This window comes from Pinus tabuliformis, chromosome 3_1 (genome assembly GCF_031772625.1).
Source record: "Pinus tabuliformis cultivar Carrire ecotype Pingquan chromosome 3_1, CPIR1, whole genome shotgun sequence".
In the NCBI taxonomy this organism is placed as follows: domain Eukaryota; kingdom Viridiplantae; phylum Streptophyta; class Pinopsida; order Pinales; family Pinaceae; genus Pinus; species Pinus tabuliformis.
In genome coordinates this window covers 127,672,426-127,693,540 of record NC_142301.1, presented here as the reverse complement: position 1 = coordinate 127,693,540, position 21,115 = coordinate 127,672,426, and the positions used below count along the sequence as shown (strand labels likewise).

Sequence of the window (21,115 nt, the reverse complement as noted above, 5' to 3'; positions counted from 1 at the left end):
AAACCCTTGCGAAATGCACGCAACGTTTGTTTTATCCTAGTGTCATTTTATGTGTTTTTGGCGTGGATACCTGCCGTCCTTTTCTTTTTTTTGTTCGAGTAAATGATTTTGTTTCAATGAACGTTCAACTCAAAACTTGAAATCCAGAATCTGATAGAAAACATGAAACCGAGAATAACTGATGTTACAATTCAGATGAAACTGCAATATTCTCATGTTCATTTCTTGAATTTTTCCAGGCATAATTTCCTACAGAAGAATGAGGAGTCAAGCAGGAATCTTAGAGGACAAATTCAGAAGCCTAATTCAAGGAACTCTAAGCCCAGTTCAAAGGTAATTCATATAATAATGTGTTTTCCTATGCATCAGGTTTTGATTTTATGATCTCAGAGATTAATAGCTTTGGATAGATAACATTTCCTTCAAACTGTTATCTATGAGATCAAGTGATATCCTGCATACTTGTTGCAAAGAAGATGGATATATTTTGATTTCTAGTTATGTTATTAGTATTCTGGATCTTGAAATTGTCTTGGATGTGACCTTATGTTAATGCACTCAAACTTGAAAATGTTCATGTGCTGTACCTCTGCTGCTGTGTGAGGTTGTTTTCACCAAATCCTCTATGATCTTGGGCTGCATGCACTTGTTTCATCCCAACACAACTATGACGCTTTTTTACAATTGTTGTTTCTTGCCTGCCGTCACAATATGTTGAGGGCTCAAGGTTGCGGCATTACTTGAGGACATGATCTTTACTTTGTGGTTTTGCTTTGTAGATGGTAGAATTGGATGAGTTTTTTGGTATTTCAAATTTTCATGGTGGGAAATGTTTTCTGTAATGATTTCTTTTTTGCCAAGGAACACCCAGGGGATGCCCCCTTCTTCCCTTTAATATCGAGATGGAGGGTAGCTCAACTGCCAGCTACAACAGTGGCTGGTAACCCTGAGAGACTCAACTTGATTTGAGCCTGTGACTGATGGCCTCCCCATCAGCAACATGCCTTGGAAGGATGGTTCAACTGATTGAGCTAACCCTTTGGGCTATTTGCTGTGATGAAATTGTTTGTCTAGTGTAGTTATTTCATTTCCAACATTTTTCTTTGTTATTCAATCACAAAATTTGTTAGAAGGACATAATAGTTTCTTTATTGTTTATTTTGCCACAAGTTGGTACCTGTGAGGGATTAGTTTGTCTAGTTGAGCTTTGCCATTTTCCTTTATTGCAATAGAATTTCGGCCTAACTCTGTGTTGGGAATTTGGTGACCCCCCTTCCTTTACAACAGGTATGTGTTACACATTCTTGTGAAGAACATATATGCTGATTCATTAGAGAGCTTCAACTTGACTTTCTAAGTCGGTGAACCATGAATCGAATCTTCACGTTGTTATTCTATTACACATGAACTTAGTGACAAAGTTCTTGTGGCTAGTCTTTGATGGGATACAAACAATTATGGTTGTTTTCAGCTCATATGTTTCCCTCTTCCTCCCATCATTTACCATCTCTCCATGGTTAAATGTTTTTGACACAAATATTTAACCTTTAACAAGACAATAAAATTGTAGAATAAAGGTAGGACTTCACACTTAGTTTTATGTGAAGTCTTTTTGTAACATATTTGATCTATACAAATTTTTCCTGCTGTCAAACTAAGGGTTGTTGGTTTGTTTCTATTATTCATTATATTCATGTCAAAGTCTAATGCCTAGCATGCTCTGCTTGATAAAGATGGGAGCACCTTGCCTCCTGTCATACTAGGGGTTGTTGGTTTTGTTTCTATTATTCATTATATGTTAGACACACAAATTGGAAACCAAATTCAACTATATTAACTATTGATCTCAATGAATGATGTACAATGTGTACATATAAATACATACAAGAAACCGTTGAATCAATTTCCGGGTCTTCTTGGACTCTAATAACCACTCAACATAACACAAACTAACCCAACTTTAATCCCGAAGATTAGTTGTCTAACATTCCTGCCTTAATCCAAAGGGATATATCAAAGTCCAAAAATGAGAGCTCAAAATGCAAAAATGCATCTCAGCCAAGAGATGAATGTTTCTTAGAAATGGTTTTTAAGGATGACCACAAACCAATGTGGGAGAACTCAAGGTCTCAACCAACACCAACTCTGAAACCTTCATAGTAGTTCTCAGAACAACCAAAAATGTGGTTTTAAGGTGAAAACTAACTCTGGAGCTATCAATGTAGTTCCTCGAACAATTCCGAATCTGGAAATGTTCATTCAAAAACAACTTATTCAGCAAAAACTGAAGTCTCTCTGGCTACAACTTTGGCTCTAACTGGTATAGGTCGTGGCTCAGTGGATCTCTGACTCAGTCTCACTTGACATCTTCGAACCGGTAGCAGACCATGAACAATTCCCCCTTTGTCGGATATAGGGTGAGAAGTATTCTTCATCACTGCAAGGCTGGTCAACACTCTCGAACATATCCTGTGGTATGACCTGTAAATCTTCAATGGTTCCTTGTATGTATTTATATGTACACATTGTACATCATTCATTGAGATCAATATTTAATATAGCTGAATTTGGTTTCCAGTTTGTGTGTCTAACATTATATTCATGTCAAAGTCTAATGTCTAGTATGCTCCACTTGAAAAAGATGGGAGCACCTTTTGCCTATCCATGGTAATTTTCAATCCGATATATCATGATTAGCATGTAATGCTTTCTTAATTGTCTCCATATTCGCAGAAATCTTCATGATCGTGGCCAGTATTTTTATCTTCCATACCAAAAGTATACTGCTTTTGTTACTTAGAATTTCAGATCATTCTTGCATTGTGCTATCTCCTGATAAACAGATAGAACACAATTCTGACAACTGAAAATGCTTCTTCTTTTCCTTTCAAAGATTGTGCACATTTTATCCAGTTGTGTGCTTATCCACTCAATTCCATTGAGGGTGAGGTTTACAGCTTGGTTTTCTTGTCATTAAAGATTAATTTTTAAACAAGTAGAGCAAGTAGTGGATTTCGACCATGATTGATAACTAGCTATTATGTGTCAAATCGTTACTGGGTTGAAACTTTGATTCTTCACCAAATTGTTTTGCACATAATCTCAATTCTATGATAGCCCAAAGGGAATATCATATCCTTGCATAATCTTGTTCACTATAAAGGAAATCACGTAAGGCATATAGCTTGTTTTGTTTATAGGTATGGACTCGACCACCCTCAGCAGGCTTTAACATCTGCCGGTTTGCATCCTTGATATATGTGTTTAAAAGTTCAACACATTGCAAATTTGTGCTTATCATCTTCTGTCTAGCTAGAGCTCTTGCTTCTCTCTGCTTGTATTAGCCTGTTTCTGTGATTTTACCAAGATTTCACAAAATGTTAGCTCATATCATAAATTTGGGAATGTCTTAACCAAAAACGTAATAAATCTCTCAGCTCTTTTCATTGACAGAACAGGTGATATCTGAGATATACTGCTGATAGTCGTCCCTACATACAAATCAAGTGTTTTCCTAACTGTAACCAACATATACTATGATCGGCAGTGAACAGATACAATACACATGCTATCATTTAGTCCTGTTGTAGAACCAATTACAAAAACATGTCTTAGTACTAAGCTATTTCTATCTGTGGATTTTGGCAGGATCCCCAATGTCCTGGAGAGTATTACATTCTTATATAAACAAATTTAAAGATATCAAACCCAATTTATTTTATGTTTTGTATTCTATATTAAATTTTCTCATCAGATTAGGTAAAGTTTCAGTCTGAGCAGTTAATTTTTCAGAGACATCTATGGTTCCATTTCCATAACGATAGTTGGGTTTAAGACCTTTGAGATATAACCGATTCTAGACCTTAGCTATAATCACTATAATTCTAAACTTTAACTATTTTCCTTATTGGTTAGTAATAACCGAACATGAATTAAGTGCAACCTTGTGATTGTTTTCAGAATTTTTCAAGAGGCCCTTCAATTTCATCTCTGTTATAGATGTGCATATGCTTTTTTTTTTTGTTAGACGTGTAAGCTTCTTTTCTGTTGTTTATCTTTGACATAATGGTAATCCTGTTCGTATCTTTTGGACGTTTTTCTGTTGTTTATCTTTGACATAATGGTAATCCTGTTCGTATCTTTTGGACGTTTTCCTGTTTGTGAATTCTTTCATAATTTTTTGAACTCATAGATAAAGATTGAGTCTGAGCAATTCATTTTTCAGAGATGGTGCAATATCTTGTCAATTTAAGTTCTATTTTGAGTAGTACTTTATACTTATACGTATTTTCTTATAGTAACATTTGAAATATTGGAATTCTCTTATGGTCCTGTAAGCACATTTCCTGTAGCTCCTGTACTCGGTAACTATGCTTCTAACATGCATGGAATGTTGTTGGTATTGAAGGTATCTGTGTACGACCTAGGTGATTTGGATTAGGGATTAAATCTAAATAAATATTTTTTAGCGCCACCTTGGAATTTTTTTCTAAACCTAATTCTTCCTTTAGGAGTTTTGAACAAATTAATCAATCCATTATACAATGAAAGTGTTGCAGAAACCACAGATTTCTCTTCACAAAAAAAGTATTGTCTAAATTCAAGTGAGAGGGACAAAATATTTACAATTCTTCCATATGATCAATGCCATTTGAAGGGCATATATCTCATTAAAATTGATATACTGTTGGTCTTCAAAGGATTTTCAACATAGGAAGCAAGCGTTTGGGACCGAGGTGGAGGATTATGAGTTATGTGTTAGTGTCATCCCTGTTTTTGGTGTGTGTGTCTATATATATATATATATAGAGAGAGAGAGAGTCGGTAACTTGTTGGAGTAATATGGGCAAGGCCCAAGATCAAATCTAGTGGCTGCCACTATAACAGCAAGAGTATACCCAACCATATATACAAGAATTTGTGACTTGACAAAAACCGAGACTCTACAAGGGTGGGAGAGCCTACTACTTGAGCCTTATCACAATGGGCCAAAGATGTCACCCTGTGGGATTTAAAACTCGGTGGAAGGGATAACATCCCATTGTGCCAACCACTTAGTTGTCCCATGAGGAGACCATTTGTGATACATATATTATTTGATGATCCCGTGTGTTAATTTGACCACTTTTGATTTTTGGTTACTTGATGGTTGGTGGAGATGCACTGTTCCACAATGTGGACATGCAATCCCCAGGGCCCATGGTTTTTCTCACAAAAATGATAACGTTTAATTCTTTATTGAAGGTCATTTTCTTGGTATATTTTTGATGCGATTCTTTATCATCCACTTCTTGGATTCTCGATTAAAGTAGGGTTAGCCATTTTAATGATGCGCTAAAAAGCATTTTGGGTCTTCCCCATTGTCCTTTCCTATAAGAAAGGAGTTTCATATATGAAAGTGTAGAACAATTCATGGGAAACAAGAAATTACACTCCATTTTAAAATAAACTTTGACCATTTCCAACAAAAATATTTTATAATTTGTCGTTTAGTTAGGATTTAAAAAACTGTTCTGCAATAAAATGTGAAAAAATAGTATTAATCTTTCATTGGAGAATTTTCAAAATAAAAAGGAGGCTTGAAAGAAAAAAGTGTGCTATTAACATCAACTTTAAAGGAATCAATAAAATTCAAGATGATGATGTCAACCAAGAATAAATAGATTTGAAATTAAAGAAAACAATCTACATTTTTTTATCATATTTATAACTTATTTTCTTATAGGTTTACTCAAATTTCAATTTCAAGTGTGACCACTTGTTGGATGCAAAATGAAATTGTAAATCCTAGTACAAACAACACATATTTTTATAAACCCACATATGACTGATCCTGATTGGATCATTATATTGTTTTTCATCCATACTGATGCTTTCAGAGTGGATAAAATGAACGAATTAGCTCATAGGACCTTTTTTACTGACAAAACTTAGTTTGACAAATTGGGGTTTGGAACCTTCCAAGAGCAGTTTGAGGCATTAAATTGCATTTTTTTGGGGGTAAAACTTTTCCTCTTAAGCGCCTTCACCATTTTTCGCTATTCTACACACAAATATCTTTCCAGCAACACAAGAATCATCTCAATCATAGTCCGTACACAAAAGTTATGCCACTCAGAAGTTGACTTTCCTATTTTGATCATTATAATTCGAGAGGGTGCCACATTAGCCCCAATTAGGCATGGCAAAGGGGCTAGCCACGAGATCATGATGAAGAAAACTCTAGAAGTTTCCATCTTGTAACTCTAGTTAAGAGTTGAAGGCGTCAAACTTAACCAGTGGTAGGCTATCAGGTTGTATTATAACTAGGTCACTAAGAGGAAAATGGGTTCCATTCTTTTCAAGTGCATTTTGTTCCATAGACGAGCAGAGTATCCAAGAGAGATAGGAGGAGAGAACATAGAGAGGATTTGTGCATTGTAGTAGCCCACAAGCCACATGCCTTGCTTCTTTGTATTTGCATCCATTTTCTATTTAGAGAAATAGAGTGAAGTGACCTCACCTTCCAGCTAGGTTTTCTCCCAAAAGGGTTTTCCCAAGATATATCTTGTGTCAATTGTGGTTCTATTTTTTGGATAATTATGATTTGTATGCATATGCAATAAATAGTAATTAACAAATCCAAAAATCTAAGGAGAAATAAACCCTCATAGTGTAGATTTCAGATTTTCTAATATATTTTCATAGATCTGTTGTGACGTATAGTCAAGTGGAATATCCACGATAGTTTATGGATCACATTGGTAACAAAATAGGTTTCTTTGGGTATATTGTGGGGAGTTGCAGGGCATCTAGATCAGTTAAACTGAAAGTTAGAAAACCCCAGTCATGGCCGACGAATTTGTGAATAACCCTTCTAATCCCACAGAGGAGATATTTTCGCGGTTGGAAGCACAAGTTGCAGATATAAAAAATAATGTGATCCTCGTTATGGCGGTCTTGAGTGTTGATTTCTGGTAGCATCGGATGTGCCCTAAGTCTCAAAATTTGCAGGGCGGCTTAAACACATGCATTCTCCAATACCTATAAATCATTTTGGGAAATTCCACCTAGAGACAGTTTTATTAAAATAATTAATTATTTTTAATGAGACCCTAAGTCTAAACTTAGGAAATTAAAATAATTAATGGGTATTAATCTAAACTGTGGGTGTAACTTCTAGAAGAAGACGAGGATCAAACCAAAATGATCTAAGCCATTGATTAGAAGTTAATCTGGGTCGTTGGTTGTCCAACAGAAATATATAATAAGAGGCTTGAGGGCCACTTGGAGAATACACAGAGGGGAGATCAGAAGTTCGATTTTCTGAAGCAGAGCAGCTGCCGGAGATATTTTTGATAGTGATCTTTTGCAGAGAAGGGCAGGGATAGTATCTGAAGGGAAATCTTTCCCGATTGGAGAATACTCAGCAGAGAAGAGAGAGAGATCCAACAGAGGCAACACAGAGCCAGAGAGGCTGACGCAGAGCCACATAGAGGCAACACAGAAGCCTTGAAGGAGTTTGAAATTTGTTGGAGGGTTCGATTTCTGTAGCTGGAAGCCGGGGTGTGAGACTGGGAGAGCAAAAGTCAGAATATCAGAGGAAAATTGATCAGCTGAGAAGAGTGACACAGGTCCTAGACAGTGTGACATTGGGCTGACGCAGACACTGCACAGAGGCAGCCAGGGGCTGTTCATTCAAGGGCTGGATCAGCCAGGACTTCCAGTGATAGTGTGAGGTAATCTCACAAATCTCTTTGTCAGTGATATTCTCTGTAACTGGATTGTCAGGAAGGCATCCAAAGATTGTATTCAAAAATTACTACTGCATAATAATAAAACCCTCAAAGTTGCTGCACCGGTTTTCCCGCATTGGGTTTTTCTGGGGACATTTGTCCAAAAATAACTGTGTAGATGTGTTGTATATGTTTCTTGTTCAGTTTCTTGTTTCCGCTTATAATTTAAATGGTGTAGGCTGCAGTGTATTAGTTTCGATATTTACTGTAGGAAACAGTAAGTAACTTGATTCAAAAATTAACAAGTAGGAGAAACTTAATCAGTTGCTGCAGTAGAAATTTGGGCATCCAAATTTTGACATTGAGTAATAAGCTCGAGCTATTAAGAGAATATGGGGGTCCTAAAGAAAAGGTTTGATTAAAGGGGAGATCAAGAGATCAAGAAGAAACAAAGTCGAAGAAAGAACTCGAAAAAAATCAATCCAGTTCGAGTGTCGTGAACCATTCATAGCCCCTATTCTAAATGGAAGCAAAAGTTGACATTAAGTTGTATCAAGGTGAGATTGATGCTCTAAAGCTAAATCGTTGGTTGCAACGATTGAAAGCTTATTTTAGTGTCCATCATATAGATTAAGAACAAAATATTTCGTTTGCTCAAGTAAAATTAGAAGGCCATGCCTTGACCTAGTGAGAAAGCCGCACAAAGACCTTAAGGTTGGAGGGAGATCCTCCAATGACTAAGTGGGAGGATTTCAAAATCCTCATAAAGTCACAATTTTACCCTATCGAGTATGTAGAGGACCAGTGGATCTGGTGGCATTACTTTAGGCATAAGCAGGGGTAGAGTGTACAAGAGTACAAAATGATGGCCATAATGCCGGGTATCTACCTAAAGAACCTAGACATACTCCTCAAGTATCTGGGGGGTCTACATACCATTTGCAGAAGAAAGTGTTGTTGTTGAATCCTAAATTGATGGACGAGGCTTGTGTACAAGCAAAATACCTAGAGAAGATATCCTAGAAGAAAGGGCAATCAAGTGGGTCGAAGCAAAAGGAGCACCAGGATGCTTCTAAACAGGGGAAGACGAAGTGGAAAGGGAAAAAGATAAAAAGATGGAAGTCACAACACACTAGTGCAAAGATCCTAGCAACCACTATAACATTCATGGTCACACATGTTGAGAAATCAATGCTTGTAGGAATTAGGGTTTGATTCCTCTTTCTTGATAATTACTTGTGAATTATGTTGGCTTCTTTTACTTCTTTATTAGTTTATCTTTCATCAAGCAATTACCAAATTATATGTGAAGACCACAAGAACAAGAGACACAAGATGTAGGTGCTCAGCTAGGGAAAAACCCTACAAGGGGAAAACCCTGTCAAATTCTTCCTTTAGTATATTCAAATCAAGATGAGACACTTCCAAACTTTTTAAACCTAGACAAATACCTCCAACCACCAAGTCAAGCCTTCCCTTCAATAGATGATCCTTGTCAAAGTCTCCAAGTGACAACTCCCCAACAACAACTTCACTCCAAAATTTCGGGCCCCTAGCAACATAGCTTCAACCCCCAGCAACAAAGTTTCAGACCTGCAATAGACACAAAATTTCGGCCCTAACAACTGCCCAGAAAATTTGCACGTGTGAGAGATAGATAACCCAAAAACTTGAAATAGGTCTTCCCAACAAATTTTGTCCTCCAACTACTACGCTCTCTTTTTTTGCTTCTCTTCCTTGAAGATCGAATTTGTTGAGTGAATGCTCCAAATGGGTTGAATTGCCTCTCTTTATATAGTCTTTTTGTTGGGTCAAATTGCCTTAATGTAGGCCGCCTTCATGGGGACATGGCTGACTTGGTGTGGAGGTGACAAATAACCTTTTTGACTAAATTTTTTTTTAACATGATACAAAATCCCCAGAAGGGTCTAGTAATAATGATAATGACTCTAATGACTCAAGACAAAGCCTAGAAGCCTTCAATGGAGGCTTTGACCTAGAAAACATTGACCCAAGCATGAAACCCATGCTTTAATAAGTCATTTTCTTTAATAATAAAATTTCTTTTGACAAGTACAATTATGAAGACTGATACTAGTTACATTCTTCAACACTCCCTCTTAACTAGGGAGGTATTCATAATTACATACATATAAGAGTACATGGAAGATTTCAAAATGAAATGAAATACGAAGAGTTCTAGCACACTCAGTGCTACAGATTAGATACCTAACCAGAATGCTCTAATCAGGTGGGACTAAGATGGACTCAAACTTTAGCCACTCTAGGTACCATAAGGCTTATAAGCTCTACCATCAACCCATGGATCTAGGTGCATATCCAAGGTCGGAGCTCCATGACCAATGCCTCCCTCCCTACTTCAGGATCTATACATCAACACATAGGCCAACTAGATGTCCTCCCAAGCATCTTGCCATAGGATGCTTCATCTTTCCCTATCAACTAAATTAGTAACATCAACCAACCCAACCATGCTTCTAAAATATACAAACTTCTTATTCAGAAGAGATTTTGTCAGCACATCAACTACTTATTCATCTGTCGAAATATATTGTAGCTTTACGACCGAATCTTGTACCAAACTCCTAATGTAGTGGTACTTTTTGTTGATATGCTTTGTCCTTACATGGAATACGGGGTCTTCAGACATCTTGATGCTGCTTTGATTATCACAATTTATCACTTTAGGGTCCAGAGGCTTTCCAAACAAATCTGACCAGAGTTTTCTTAACCAAGCAACTTCCTTTCCTACTTCACATGCAATAATATATTTTGCTTCAGCACTACTTAACACAACAAGATGTTGTTTTCTACTCATCCATGAAATCATTGCAGATCCCAAACTAAAACATCCATCGATAGTGCTTCTTCCATCAGTCTCACTACCACCCCAATCAAAATCGGTAAAACATGTTAACTTGAATTCCTTTCCATCATACTTCAGACAATGATGTATTGTGCCACGCAGGTATCTCAAAATATGCTTGGCAGCTATTCAATGGCCATGACGACGCTCCAACTGAAATTGACTAAGAACATCTACAACGAAACATATATTAGGTCTTGTATTTACCAAGTACATTAGAGAACCCACCAACTTATGATAGCTAGTAGGATCGACGAGACTAGAGTCAGAGCTTCTCAACTTCTTGAGATTAGTGATCATGGGAGTAGTCATAGGCTTGGAATCCATCATACCAAATTTTTGTAACATCTTGATTATGTATTTACCTTGACCCAGATATATCTCATTGGGTTTCTGCCAAACTTCCAAGCCCAAGTAATAGTGCATGAGTCCCAGATCTTTCATCACAAATTCAACTGTTAGCATTTTCTTGCATTCTAGTATTTTGCGCTCCACACTTGTAATAAATAAATCATCCACATATAGTAGTATAATGACTGGTTCATTCTTTACCACCTTAATGTAAAGGTTTGCATAGCCAAAACTTTTGATGAACCCAATTCTTAAGAGACCTGCATTCATTCTTGCATACCATGCCCTAGGAGGTTGCTTCAAGTCATATAGGGATTTCTTGAGTTTGCAAACATGTGTATCTCTGCTATTTATTTCGAAGCCTCCTGGTTGTTCAATGTATACTTCTTCATCAATGGTTCCATTTAAAAATGATGTTTTGACATCCATTTGATGGATATTCCATCCCATAGTAACATCCAGCGAAACCAAAGATCTTATAGTAGTATACCTAGCAGTAGGAGCAAAGGTTTCTTCTTAGTCTATACCTTCATTTTGTGAGAAACCCCTTGCAATGAATCTAGCTTTGTATTTGTCTATGCTTCCATCAACAACATGTTTGATTTTGTAAACCCATTTTGAGGTGACAACTGATTTGTCACTAGGTCTAGGAAAGATTCCCAAAACTTCGTTATTCATGATGGATTGATATTCTTCTTGCATTTCCTTCTTCCATTCCTCTTGATGAGCAACTTCTTCAAATCTAGTTGGTTCAACTTCTATCAATTTTGTCATGTATGCTGCATAACCTGAATATCTCTTTTGCTTTATCTAAAAGTTCCTTTAGTAGCTCCATGTCCTTCGACATCTTCAAGTGTAGCTTTTAACCAATTTTCCCTCTTCTTCATTTTGGGAATGATTACAGGTTGAATAGGCTCACTTGGTCCTTCTTCTTCTTCTTCTTGGTTTGTAGTTGTCTTGCCATGGTGCTCTTCTTCATATAGTGGTACATCTTCATCATCATATTTGATTGGTATGTCCTTGGATCTTTTGTAGGCATGATTTTCATCAAATATAACATCTTTGTTAACTTCAATTTGTCTTCCTTCCTTGATGTAGATTGTATAAGACTTTGAAGAAAGACTGTAACCAACGAAGATCCCTTTTATGCTTGTAGAATCCAATTTTTTTCGCTTGTATTTTGGAACATGGATGTATGTGGGACACCCAAAGATTCAGAGATGGTCTACACATGGATTCTTTCCAGTGAATGCTTCTTCCAGTGTCATATTATCAAGGATTCTATGAGGACTTCTATTTTATATATATATTGTTGTCATTGTTGCTTCTCCCCATAGAAACTTTGGTAGATCTTGATCAAATATCATAATTCATATACATTCTTCAATTGTTCTATTTTTCCTTTCTGCAACTCCATTCTGCTCAGGGTTGTAGGGAACAATGAGCTCCCTCTTAATACCTGCTTCTTTACAATATGCAATTAATTCTTTTGAAGTGTATTTCCCTCCATTGTCAAATCTCAATGTCTTTATATTTTTTTTGGTTAAGGTCTCCACTTCGGATCTAAATTCCTTGAACTTTTCAAATACTTTGTCCATTGTCTTGAGAAGATAGAGTCTTGTCTTTCTAGAATGATCATCAATGAAGGTAACCTAATAAAGATGGCCTCCAAGAGATTTGTTAGACATTGGGCCACACACATTGGAATGAATGAGGTCTAATATTTCCTTAGACCTTGTATCACTACTTGTAAAAGGTTTCCTTGTATTCTTTCCTAAAGCACATCCCTTACATACTCCTTCATGATCTTCCTTGATGTTGGGGATGAACTTTACCATTTGACTAAGTGAGGGTATTATCTTGTAATGAATTAGCCCATATCTTCTATGCCATAGTTCGATAGGATTGATCTCCATGTGAACTAGGGTTTGAGGAGATGGTGTTATAACTCTATATAGCCTTCCTTCACAAACTCCAATAACTTTCGCCTTTTCAATACTTGAATCCTTTCTGTTGTTAATGTTTGCAAAATTTGCCTTCAGCTGTTAAAGGGTGCAATTGAACAGAAAGTTGGCTTGCATCTTTAAAGTCACAGAAGCACTCAAAGATTAATTGAACCGCTTCCAATGGATGATGCTTGGAATTAGCTTTCCAACGACATATAGAACTCTTCAAATGGACGCTGGAATTAGAAGTTATAACAAATAGGAGTTGCCCTTGAACACTAAAAGCCAAGGAGAAAATGCTATAAGAGAAAATCCCGCATATCGGAAATCGAAGGTCTCGGTGGTCTACAAATGACCGTTATAAAGAAAATGCTAGGAAAAGAGCCAACAGTAAAATGTTGGGGAGCACCTCAAAAAACGTGACAAAGGAAATCAATGCAAAACCAGGGGTAGGCGGGTCTTTTCTCTCTCCTCCAGGGGGCCACGTGGCGGAGTATTATTGGATTCGGTAAACACACGGTGGCGCCAACGTCACCATGACATGGCAGTACGAAGGACACGTGGCATACTGAATTGGCACTTTCAGGTTCCTATGGGGGCATATCTAGGTGACACATTTCACCCCTCAAGAAGTGACACGTGGCACTGATGACGTCATTAATCGACCATCGACGATTGAGGGTAGCATTGCATTATGCATCATAAGGAATTTTCCAATAGCGAACCTCCTACTGGGGGGCTCCGATACAGGGGTTGGCCCACGATCACATGAAGGGCCAAAGAACCAGGGGCTAAGCACAAAGGGTGATCAACAATCACAAGTTATGGAGGTCACACAAGTGGCATGACTCGGGAATTGCCGATGTGTTGATTGCGATATCCCGGGTGGGACCAATCAACAATTGGTGTTCGCAATGTTGCAAAGGTTGTCTAGTGTAAAGGTTGAGGATTTCGCCGATATGCGGGATTTTACTTAATAAAGGAATGAGCCCCCTGGATATGCGTCCAAAGGCCTTAGCGCCTGGTCATAGCCCCTGGTCATATGCTAAAAAAGGGAAAAGGGGCTCAAAGTAAAAGAGGCTAAAGTAGATCGAAAGGTGTTGTTTTGTGAGGTCTTTTACTATAAAATCCTTGGAATAACACAACGATAAGGTAATGCAGAGCTTTAAAGAGTTATTGGGTTGGAAGCTGAGACATTTAAGAAGGACATGGAGCATTCATAAATCTACATGGGTCGACCCTATAAAGCCTCTTGTGACAAGAAATCAGGGTCAACACAGATAGGGTAAATGAACTCGACTGTACCACGCCCATGCCCGCGGTGAGTAAATGAATGTATGGAAGATCAGGAAGACTTAACGATTCAGCATGGAGCTCCATGCAGGGAGAAGATGAAGTACTGCCCAGATGGCCTTTGTTTTTGTACAACAGCATGAAACTGATAGTTTAATCACTCCCAACTCTTGAGAATGAGCGATTCAGGCAGTAAAGGCAGAAGCGACTGGAACCATCTAAGTACTAGAGAAGGAAGATCATGACAAACCATTTACTTGATCAAAGGTGATCTCAGAGGTGGGCATGGATATATTTCGCTGATGTTTTCATCTAATTGTTGATTTTTTTGTTGTCATGTACTGTGTCGCAATTTAATGAAGCAATTAATCTTTTGTAGTCATTTTTGGGCCACAGAGCCATCCCATGCCGAGACAGCTAGTCGGTCAGACAACTGAAGCTCGAATGAGATATTTATTGTAACTATTATTCAAAGCTCCCCTCTTCTCATAAATAGAGGGAAGAAACACTTAATAAGGGCTCAAAATTTTTGGAAAGAAACTCCTGATTGGATCCTTTTCTTATTTCACAAAGGCAGTGTATGAACATTGATGTATGCACTCTATCAGAGAATTTAAAGGAAGAATTGTGGTGATTCCAACTCCTTGATTTGTAGTATGTTTTTCTCTATTAGTATTTCCATATGTGTTTGACATTCTCCTTCGATTGCATGTAAGTAGTAGCTAGATATATTTCCATTATATGCAGATTCATTTCAGTCAAGTATTTGATAAAGAATGCCTGTATTGATATGGCGATAAGGTCTTTAAAAGGTGCTCCATGCATCTCAAAATCTCATAAACCTTTCATTGCTTTCGTTTTCCTCTAAATCCAGAGATACAAAATTCTTAAAGTCTAAGCTCTGTTTTGATGGATTTTCTCTCTAATGTCTTCTACTGTTCCATATCCATTAACAAGTGATTTGCTACGAGTTTCAATCTGCTTTGGCCACCATTGTTTGAGTATTACTCTCTGTGGAATCCTGTGGAATTCTGCACACATGTTATTTCTTACATTGTGCTTTCATGAGTTGTTCTGAACCAACCCTTTTCCAACCATTCGTGACAGAAAAGTATTGGTGTTGCAAGCTGTCAAGATAAATTTGCTAGCACTACTTAAGATGTCCTAGGCACTGGTCTATAATCAACCCAGAGGCTCTCTCTAGGAGGCTTTCCTTATGCCCTGAAGCATTGCTGCTACAGGTGTTGGAATTAGCCACAACATATTTTTGGCGTCGTTGCCGGGGAACGGATTAGAATATTTTTCCTGGGGTACGAGAAATCTTTACATTCCCTCTGTTAGGTGAGCAAGTGAAGTGTGGGTTGAAGATCTCTCACCTTGGCGACTCCACTATTTCAATTTTATGGTAAACATCCTGGTGACTCCACTGTCTATATCTTTGTTTGATCACCCTGGCTTTCAAGCAACCTCATATTCACTCTGATGCTAAACAACAGAAAACTTCCACTACATTTGAAGTTGAGATCACTCACTTAGAGGGGTTTTCAAATGGGCTCCTAGATCGAATTCTTGGCCAACAAATTTGTTCCACTAGATTTTTCTTCTATTGCTGGTTATCCTAATCAAGTCACTTCATATCTAGAATGGGAGACCTATTTGCCTAGATTCAAAGGAAACACAGATAGAAGACTAGATCAACACCTCAAAGATTTTCATGAATGCATGGAACAACAGGGTATTGTTTTTGAAGATGTGAAAATGAAGTTGTTCATGCATTCTTTAGAGGGAGATGCGAAAGTTTGGTACAAAAAAATACCTCATGGAAGCATATATTCTTTAAAGTGCTTTCACTTGGCATTCAATCATTATTGCCGGAAATATTGACTATCGGATGCTCTGTTTGAAGATTGTTGTGCACATTATAATATTGAAAATATTTCTGAGGTTAATGATCTTGCTGAAGATGTCTGTGAGACTCTGTTCCAAAAAGACATCTACTCACATCAAGAAGCATCACCCAGTGATCAAGAAAACGGAGAAAGAGACAACGTCGAGTTGCAAACAAACCCTCATATATCTTATTCAGCCGAAGTTGATGATTCTCCTTCTTGTGATGTGTATGAATCCGATGGAGAGTCAAGGGATGCAGAACCACAATAGTCTCAGTTATGGGAAGCTGCACAAAAAGAGGAGGCCCACCAGGAGGTTGACAAAGAGGATCCAATTTATGACCCACATCCTTCAAATGGAGAACCAGTTCAAGAAGCTGATATTAAAGTTGATGAAGGTTCTCCGATCTATGACTCATATGATTCAAAGGAGGATGAGATGGTTGCAGATTTTCAAAGGGATCCACTTACAAACAAGTGGGGAGAAGACTACCAACAACAACTCCTTCAAGAGGAGCCCAAAGCTGAAGAGCCAAGCAATGATTGTGGCTGCCTGTTGCAGAAAGATTCCTCCCTGGAATCTGTTCAAGAAAGGGAGACAATTATAATTTTTTCTCATCATTTCCCTGATCCAGTAGCTAACTACATGGAATCTTTCTTTGGCCTGCAACAATATACATCAATTCCAAGGTATGTGTCAAACCTTTGGTTTGAAGCTCTTATGGGGTGCATGCACATGTTAGCCACTTATTATCAAGAACACAACCCCATTAGAAGGTTCAGAGAGGAGATTAAAATAGTTGAGCATCAACTACCAAGTTGGGGGACATATCAAAATTTTTGTCCAAAGATTTTTTGTGGTACATGCCTGTTTTAATTGTTGAATTCCTAGAGAACGAAGGCATTAGGTCCAACACCCAAATGCTGACCTGGTTCCATTGGAGGGATGAACTCACTTAGGTGAATTGATGCCTAGTACATAAGTAGGAGTTGTATATAAATAAGCTCATTAGTTGAGCATTTATTTTCCAGTTGTTAGAATTTACTTTTCTGCATTTTAGTTTGATGAGGAAAGGCCCCCCTGCAAATAAAGTTCCATGGAGATTTTCTGGTTGTATAAGTGCATTATAATTTTTGACTCCATGCCCAATGGTGAAGGCTACTAGTTTGTAGGTTCACAGCACCTTGCCAACAAGTCCCCAGGTGGAGCCAATGTTGTCACCCTCTGCAAAATTTGCCTTCAGCTGTTAAAGGGTGCAATTGAATAGAAAGTTGGTAGCCATCTTTAAAGCTAGAGAGAATTTAAAGATTAATCAGACCTCCTCTAATGGATGATGCCTAGAATTAGCTTTCCAACAACATATAGAACTCCTCAAATGGACCTTGGAATCAGAAGTTATAACAAATCGGAGTTGCCCTTGAAGGCCGAAAGCCGATGAGAAAATGCTTTAAGAAAAAATCCCGTAGATCGGAAATCAGAGTTCCCAACGGTCTGCAAATGACCATTATAAAGAAAATGTTGGGAAAAAGAGCTAACAGTGTAAAATGCCGGGGAGTGCCTCGAAAAATGTGGCAAAGGAAATCAACGCAAAACCAGGGGCATGTGAGCCTTTTCTCTCTCCTCCATGGTGTCACGTGGCGGAATATTATTGGATCCGGTAAAGACACAATGACACTAAAATCACCATGACATGTCGGTACGGAGGACACATGGCATGCTGATCTGGAACTTTCAGGGTCCTATGGGGGCATATCTAGGTGACACGTGTCACCCCTCAGGAAGTGACATGTGGCATTGATGATGTCACCAATCGGCAATCAGCGATCAGGGGTAGCAGTGCATTGTGCATCACAACGAATTCGCTGATATCGAACCTTTAACTAGGGGCTCCGATACAGGGGTTGGCTCGTGGTCACATGAAGGGCCAAAGAACCAGGGGCTAAGCACGAAGGGTGATCGACGATCGCAAATTATGGAGGTCAAACCAGTGGCATGGCTCGGGAATCACTGATGTGCTGGTTGCGATATCCTGGGTGGGCCCAATTGACGTTCGATGTTCGTAATGCTGCGAAGGTTGTCCAGTGTAAAGGTTGAGGATTTCGCTAATATGCAGGATTTTACTTAATAAAGGGATGAGCCCCGAACACGTGTCCAAAGGCCTTAGCGTCCGAGGACCAAGCTCTCGGTCATAACCCCCGGTCATATGATGAAAAAGGGGAAAGGGGCTCAAAATAAAAGAGGCTAAAGTAGATCTGTTAAAAGTGGCAACTAGGGCCAAACTCCATGCGGGTCATCTTATTTATCAGCGGATATTTTTATTGGATCCCTCTCATCGAGTGGTGTAGGATTGATCCAAAGATCATCCGATTCTGATAAGTATTTATGAAGTTATGCATTTATTTATGTTATGGACAAACTGTTAAGTCGGCCAACATCTTATGTAGGATCAGAAGCCCAACTGACGTGTCTATTCAACCTCTACGTTTTTAGTATAAATAAGAGAGGATTGGGAGTCATTAGAGACACACTCTTTATGTGATCTCTTCTCCATGTCTTGGGTTTCTGGAGAAGGAAAGACACTAAAGAGTACGTTGACCTAGATGATGCCCTAGCTGAAAATAAGGCCCTAGATCTAAAACACAGATGCCCTAGAAATAGTCATGGAGAAGTCTATACGCAGCAAGAGGAAGGGTCTATCCACAGCCGCAGAGAAGTCTATCCATAACCGTAGTAAGGGTAACCGCAGTCATGGTAAGTCTGTCCATAATCGTAGTAAGGGTAACCGCAACTTGCTTGGAGATAAGGCCGTTGTTAGGGATGAAGGTCGTAGTAAAGGGAGCCGCAGTCATAAGGACATGAGGCGGCAGTCAAGCCGCAGCGATGAAGAGTCAAGCCGCAGAAAGCCATAGTGATGGAGAGGGAAGCCACAGTAGGAGCCACAATCAAGTGTAAGGGTGCCACAGTCATGGTAAACGCAGTAGTAACCTGGCAAATCAAGTCTCAGATAAGGACGTTGTATTTACATGAGTTCTGGGCTATTTATAGTCTCGGACATAACCATGGTGAGCCGTAGTCTTGATGAAGCCCTCTCGGTGGTCTCAACATAATGGGTAGAAGCATTCATGACTGTAATCATTCTATACGTAGTCACCTACTTGATGATCACTACCTTTGTCACGACTATAATCTAGACATGGTGTGAGGAGAAGGGTCATAAAAATACAATCTGGGCATAGCTACAGATATCTTTGGTGAGAGTGCAAGCAATACTCTCAGTGGTTCTGTCCTAGAAGATTGAGGAGACCTAAATCTCAGTCCACTGCTAGGCTAGGCCGTAGGCCATAGCCAGCAGTTGGAGGCCCTTTCTAATAGCTGCGTTGAAGAAAAGCAACAGTATAAGACAACATGATGATCATGGACATGGGTAGCATGATGATGAATGAGATCATGGACATGGGAAACATGATGATGAATGAGACCATAATGATGAAGATGCAGCATAATAAGGAGCAGCATGATGATGAGAGCAGGAGCATCTCAGTCATCAAGGTTCAACACATGTGATAGTACAACATGGTGTCACATGGTTATGTGCAACAAATAGACTATAGGTAGCATTATGATAGGTGAAGGAGTCACCTTAGAGAATCAGTTGAAGCAATATGTATTCAGCTGATCTCATGGGATATCGAAAGTCAAAATATTGACTTATATTGTAAATGTACTATCTCTCTCTCTCTGCTGAACTTTGAAGAACATAAAAGAAGAATTGATCAAGGGTTTCCCCACATTGGGGTTTGTCCCTGGTTGGCGCCACATCTTGTGTCCTCTTGTCTTGGCTTGTCTTCTGCGATTTATATTTATGTTCTATCTGCAGTTTACTTTAATGCTGATGTGATTGCTAACTTTGAAAATTTAAATAAATTGCTTTAGCATATAACATACCTAAAATTAACATGGTATCAGAGCTGAGGTGAAGACAATGCCCAAGCAAGAGTGAAAGAGCAATCACCGAAGACAGTTGGGAAAGGATAAAAGGATCAGTGGATTCCTCATCCCTTTTTCTAATTCACCTAGTGTGAAGTCGAAGCAGAGAATATTATCAGAATGGCGCAGCGGAAGTTTCTGATGGCCTACTTAAAGATCACTTCATTGGGAAGTTCGGATCTAAGGGTGGAAGGAAAGGCAGATGCCTTGGTTGCAATAAGTTCGGCCATCATGCGAAGGAGTGTCCGAAGGACAGGGACACATCTCTTGATGAAGATAATAATCATTCCAGGGACATCTTCAATGATTAGAGGAATGATAAATAATGCAGGTCATCAAGGAAATGGTCGACTCTTCAAAGAAAGCAAAGAACCCCATAATCTCTTTTATGTACCTGATCGCAAGAAGAACCTGGTGTCCATCTCAGAAATGGAAGTCAAATGTTTCAGGTGGCACTCATCGATGGAAAGGTACGTGTTTGAAAATAGATTTTTCAAAGATGTTTTAGATTTCAGGGTTGTATCAAGTCCACTGGGGACCATGTCCATTGACTCAACACTGAAGGTCTGTGAGGCAGATGGTGACCAGGATGCCTGAATTCAAAAAGAGCATGAAGGTACATGTCTGAGATGTACTAAAGGAAAATATTTTAAGGGGACCATTCCCCTCATGTAGCAGGTCCACAGGTCTAGAACAACCTGTGGAGTTTGAGATTCATGAACGGGAATCTCATGTATATAGGTGGAAGAAAGCCCTCTATGGCTTGAAGCAAAACACCCCGAGCATAGTATGAGATGATTGATAGCTGTTTGATGAAGTTGAGATTCACTAGGAGTGAAACCAAACCATTAGCCGAAGGTTGTGGATGATAGACCTCTCATACCGACACCTTATGCGGACGAACTATTTTTGACAGGTGCAGACCCTCTCATTTGCAGAAGTAAGAGGGAGTTGGATTCCAGACATATGTTTTGTAGTTAGCATGGTGAACTCATATTTGGTTGAGCCTCACTAGATTGGTGCTAAGAATCTTCTGAGATATCTTC

At 38.7% G+C, this 21,115-nt stretch overlaps 1 protein-coding gene across 8 annotated transcripts in view; it reads left to right on the top strand.

The window, feature by feature from the left end:
• LOC149186094 (uncharacterized) overlaps positions 1 to 21,115 on the top strand; it is a 207,288-nt gene that overhangs the window by 136,104 nt on the left and 50,069 nt on the right. For 7 of the 8 annotated variants that reach the window (XM_089410893.1, XM_089410896.1, XM_089410891.1 and 4 more), the window contains one exon: positions 240 to 333. In XM_089410893.1, coding sequence (XP_089267019.1) covers positions 240 to 333 — 94 coding nt within the window. Of the gene's footprint in view, positions 1 to 239; positions 334 to 3,648; positions 4,022 to 21,115 lie in introns of those variants that run through there. The other variant, XM_089410898.1, reaches the window with a different exon arrangement.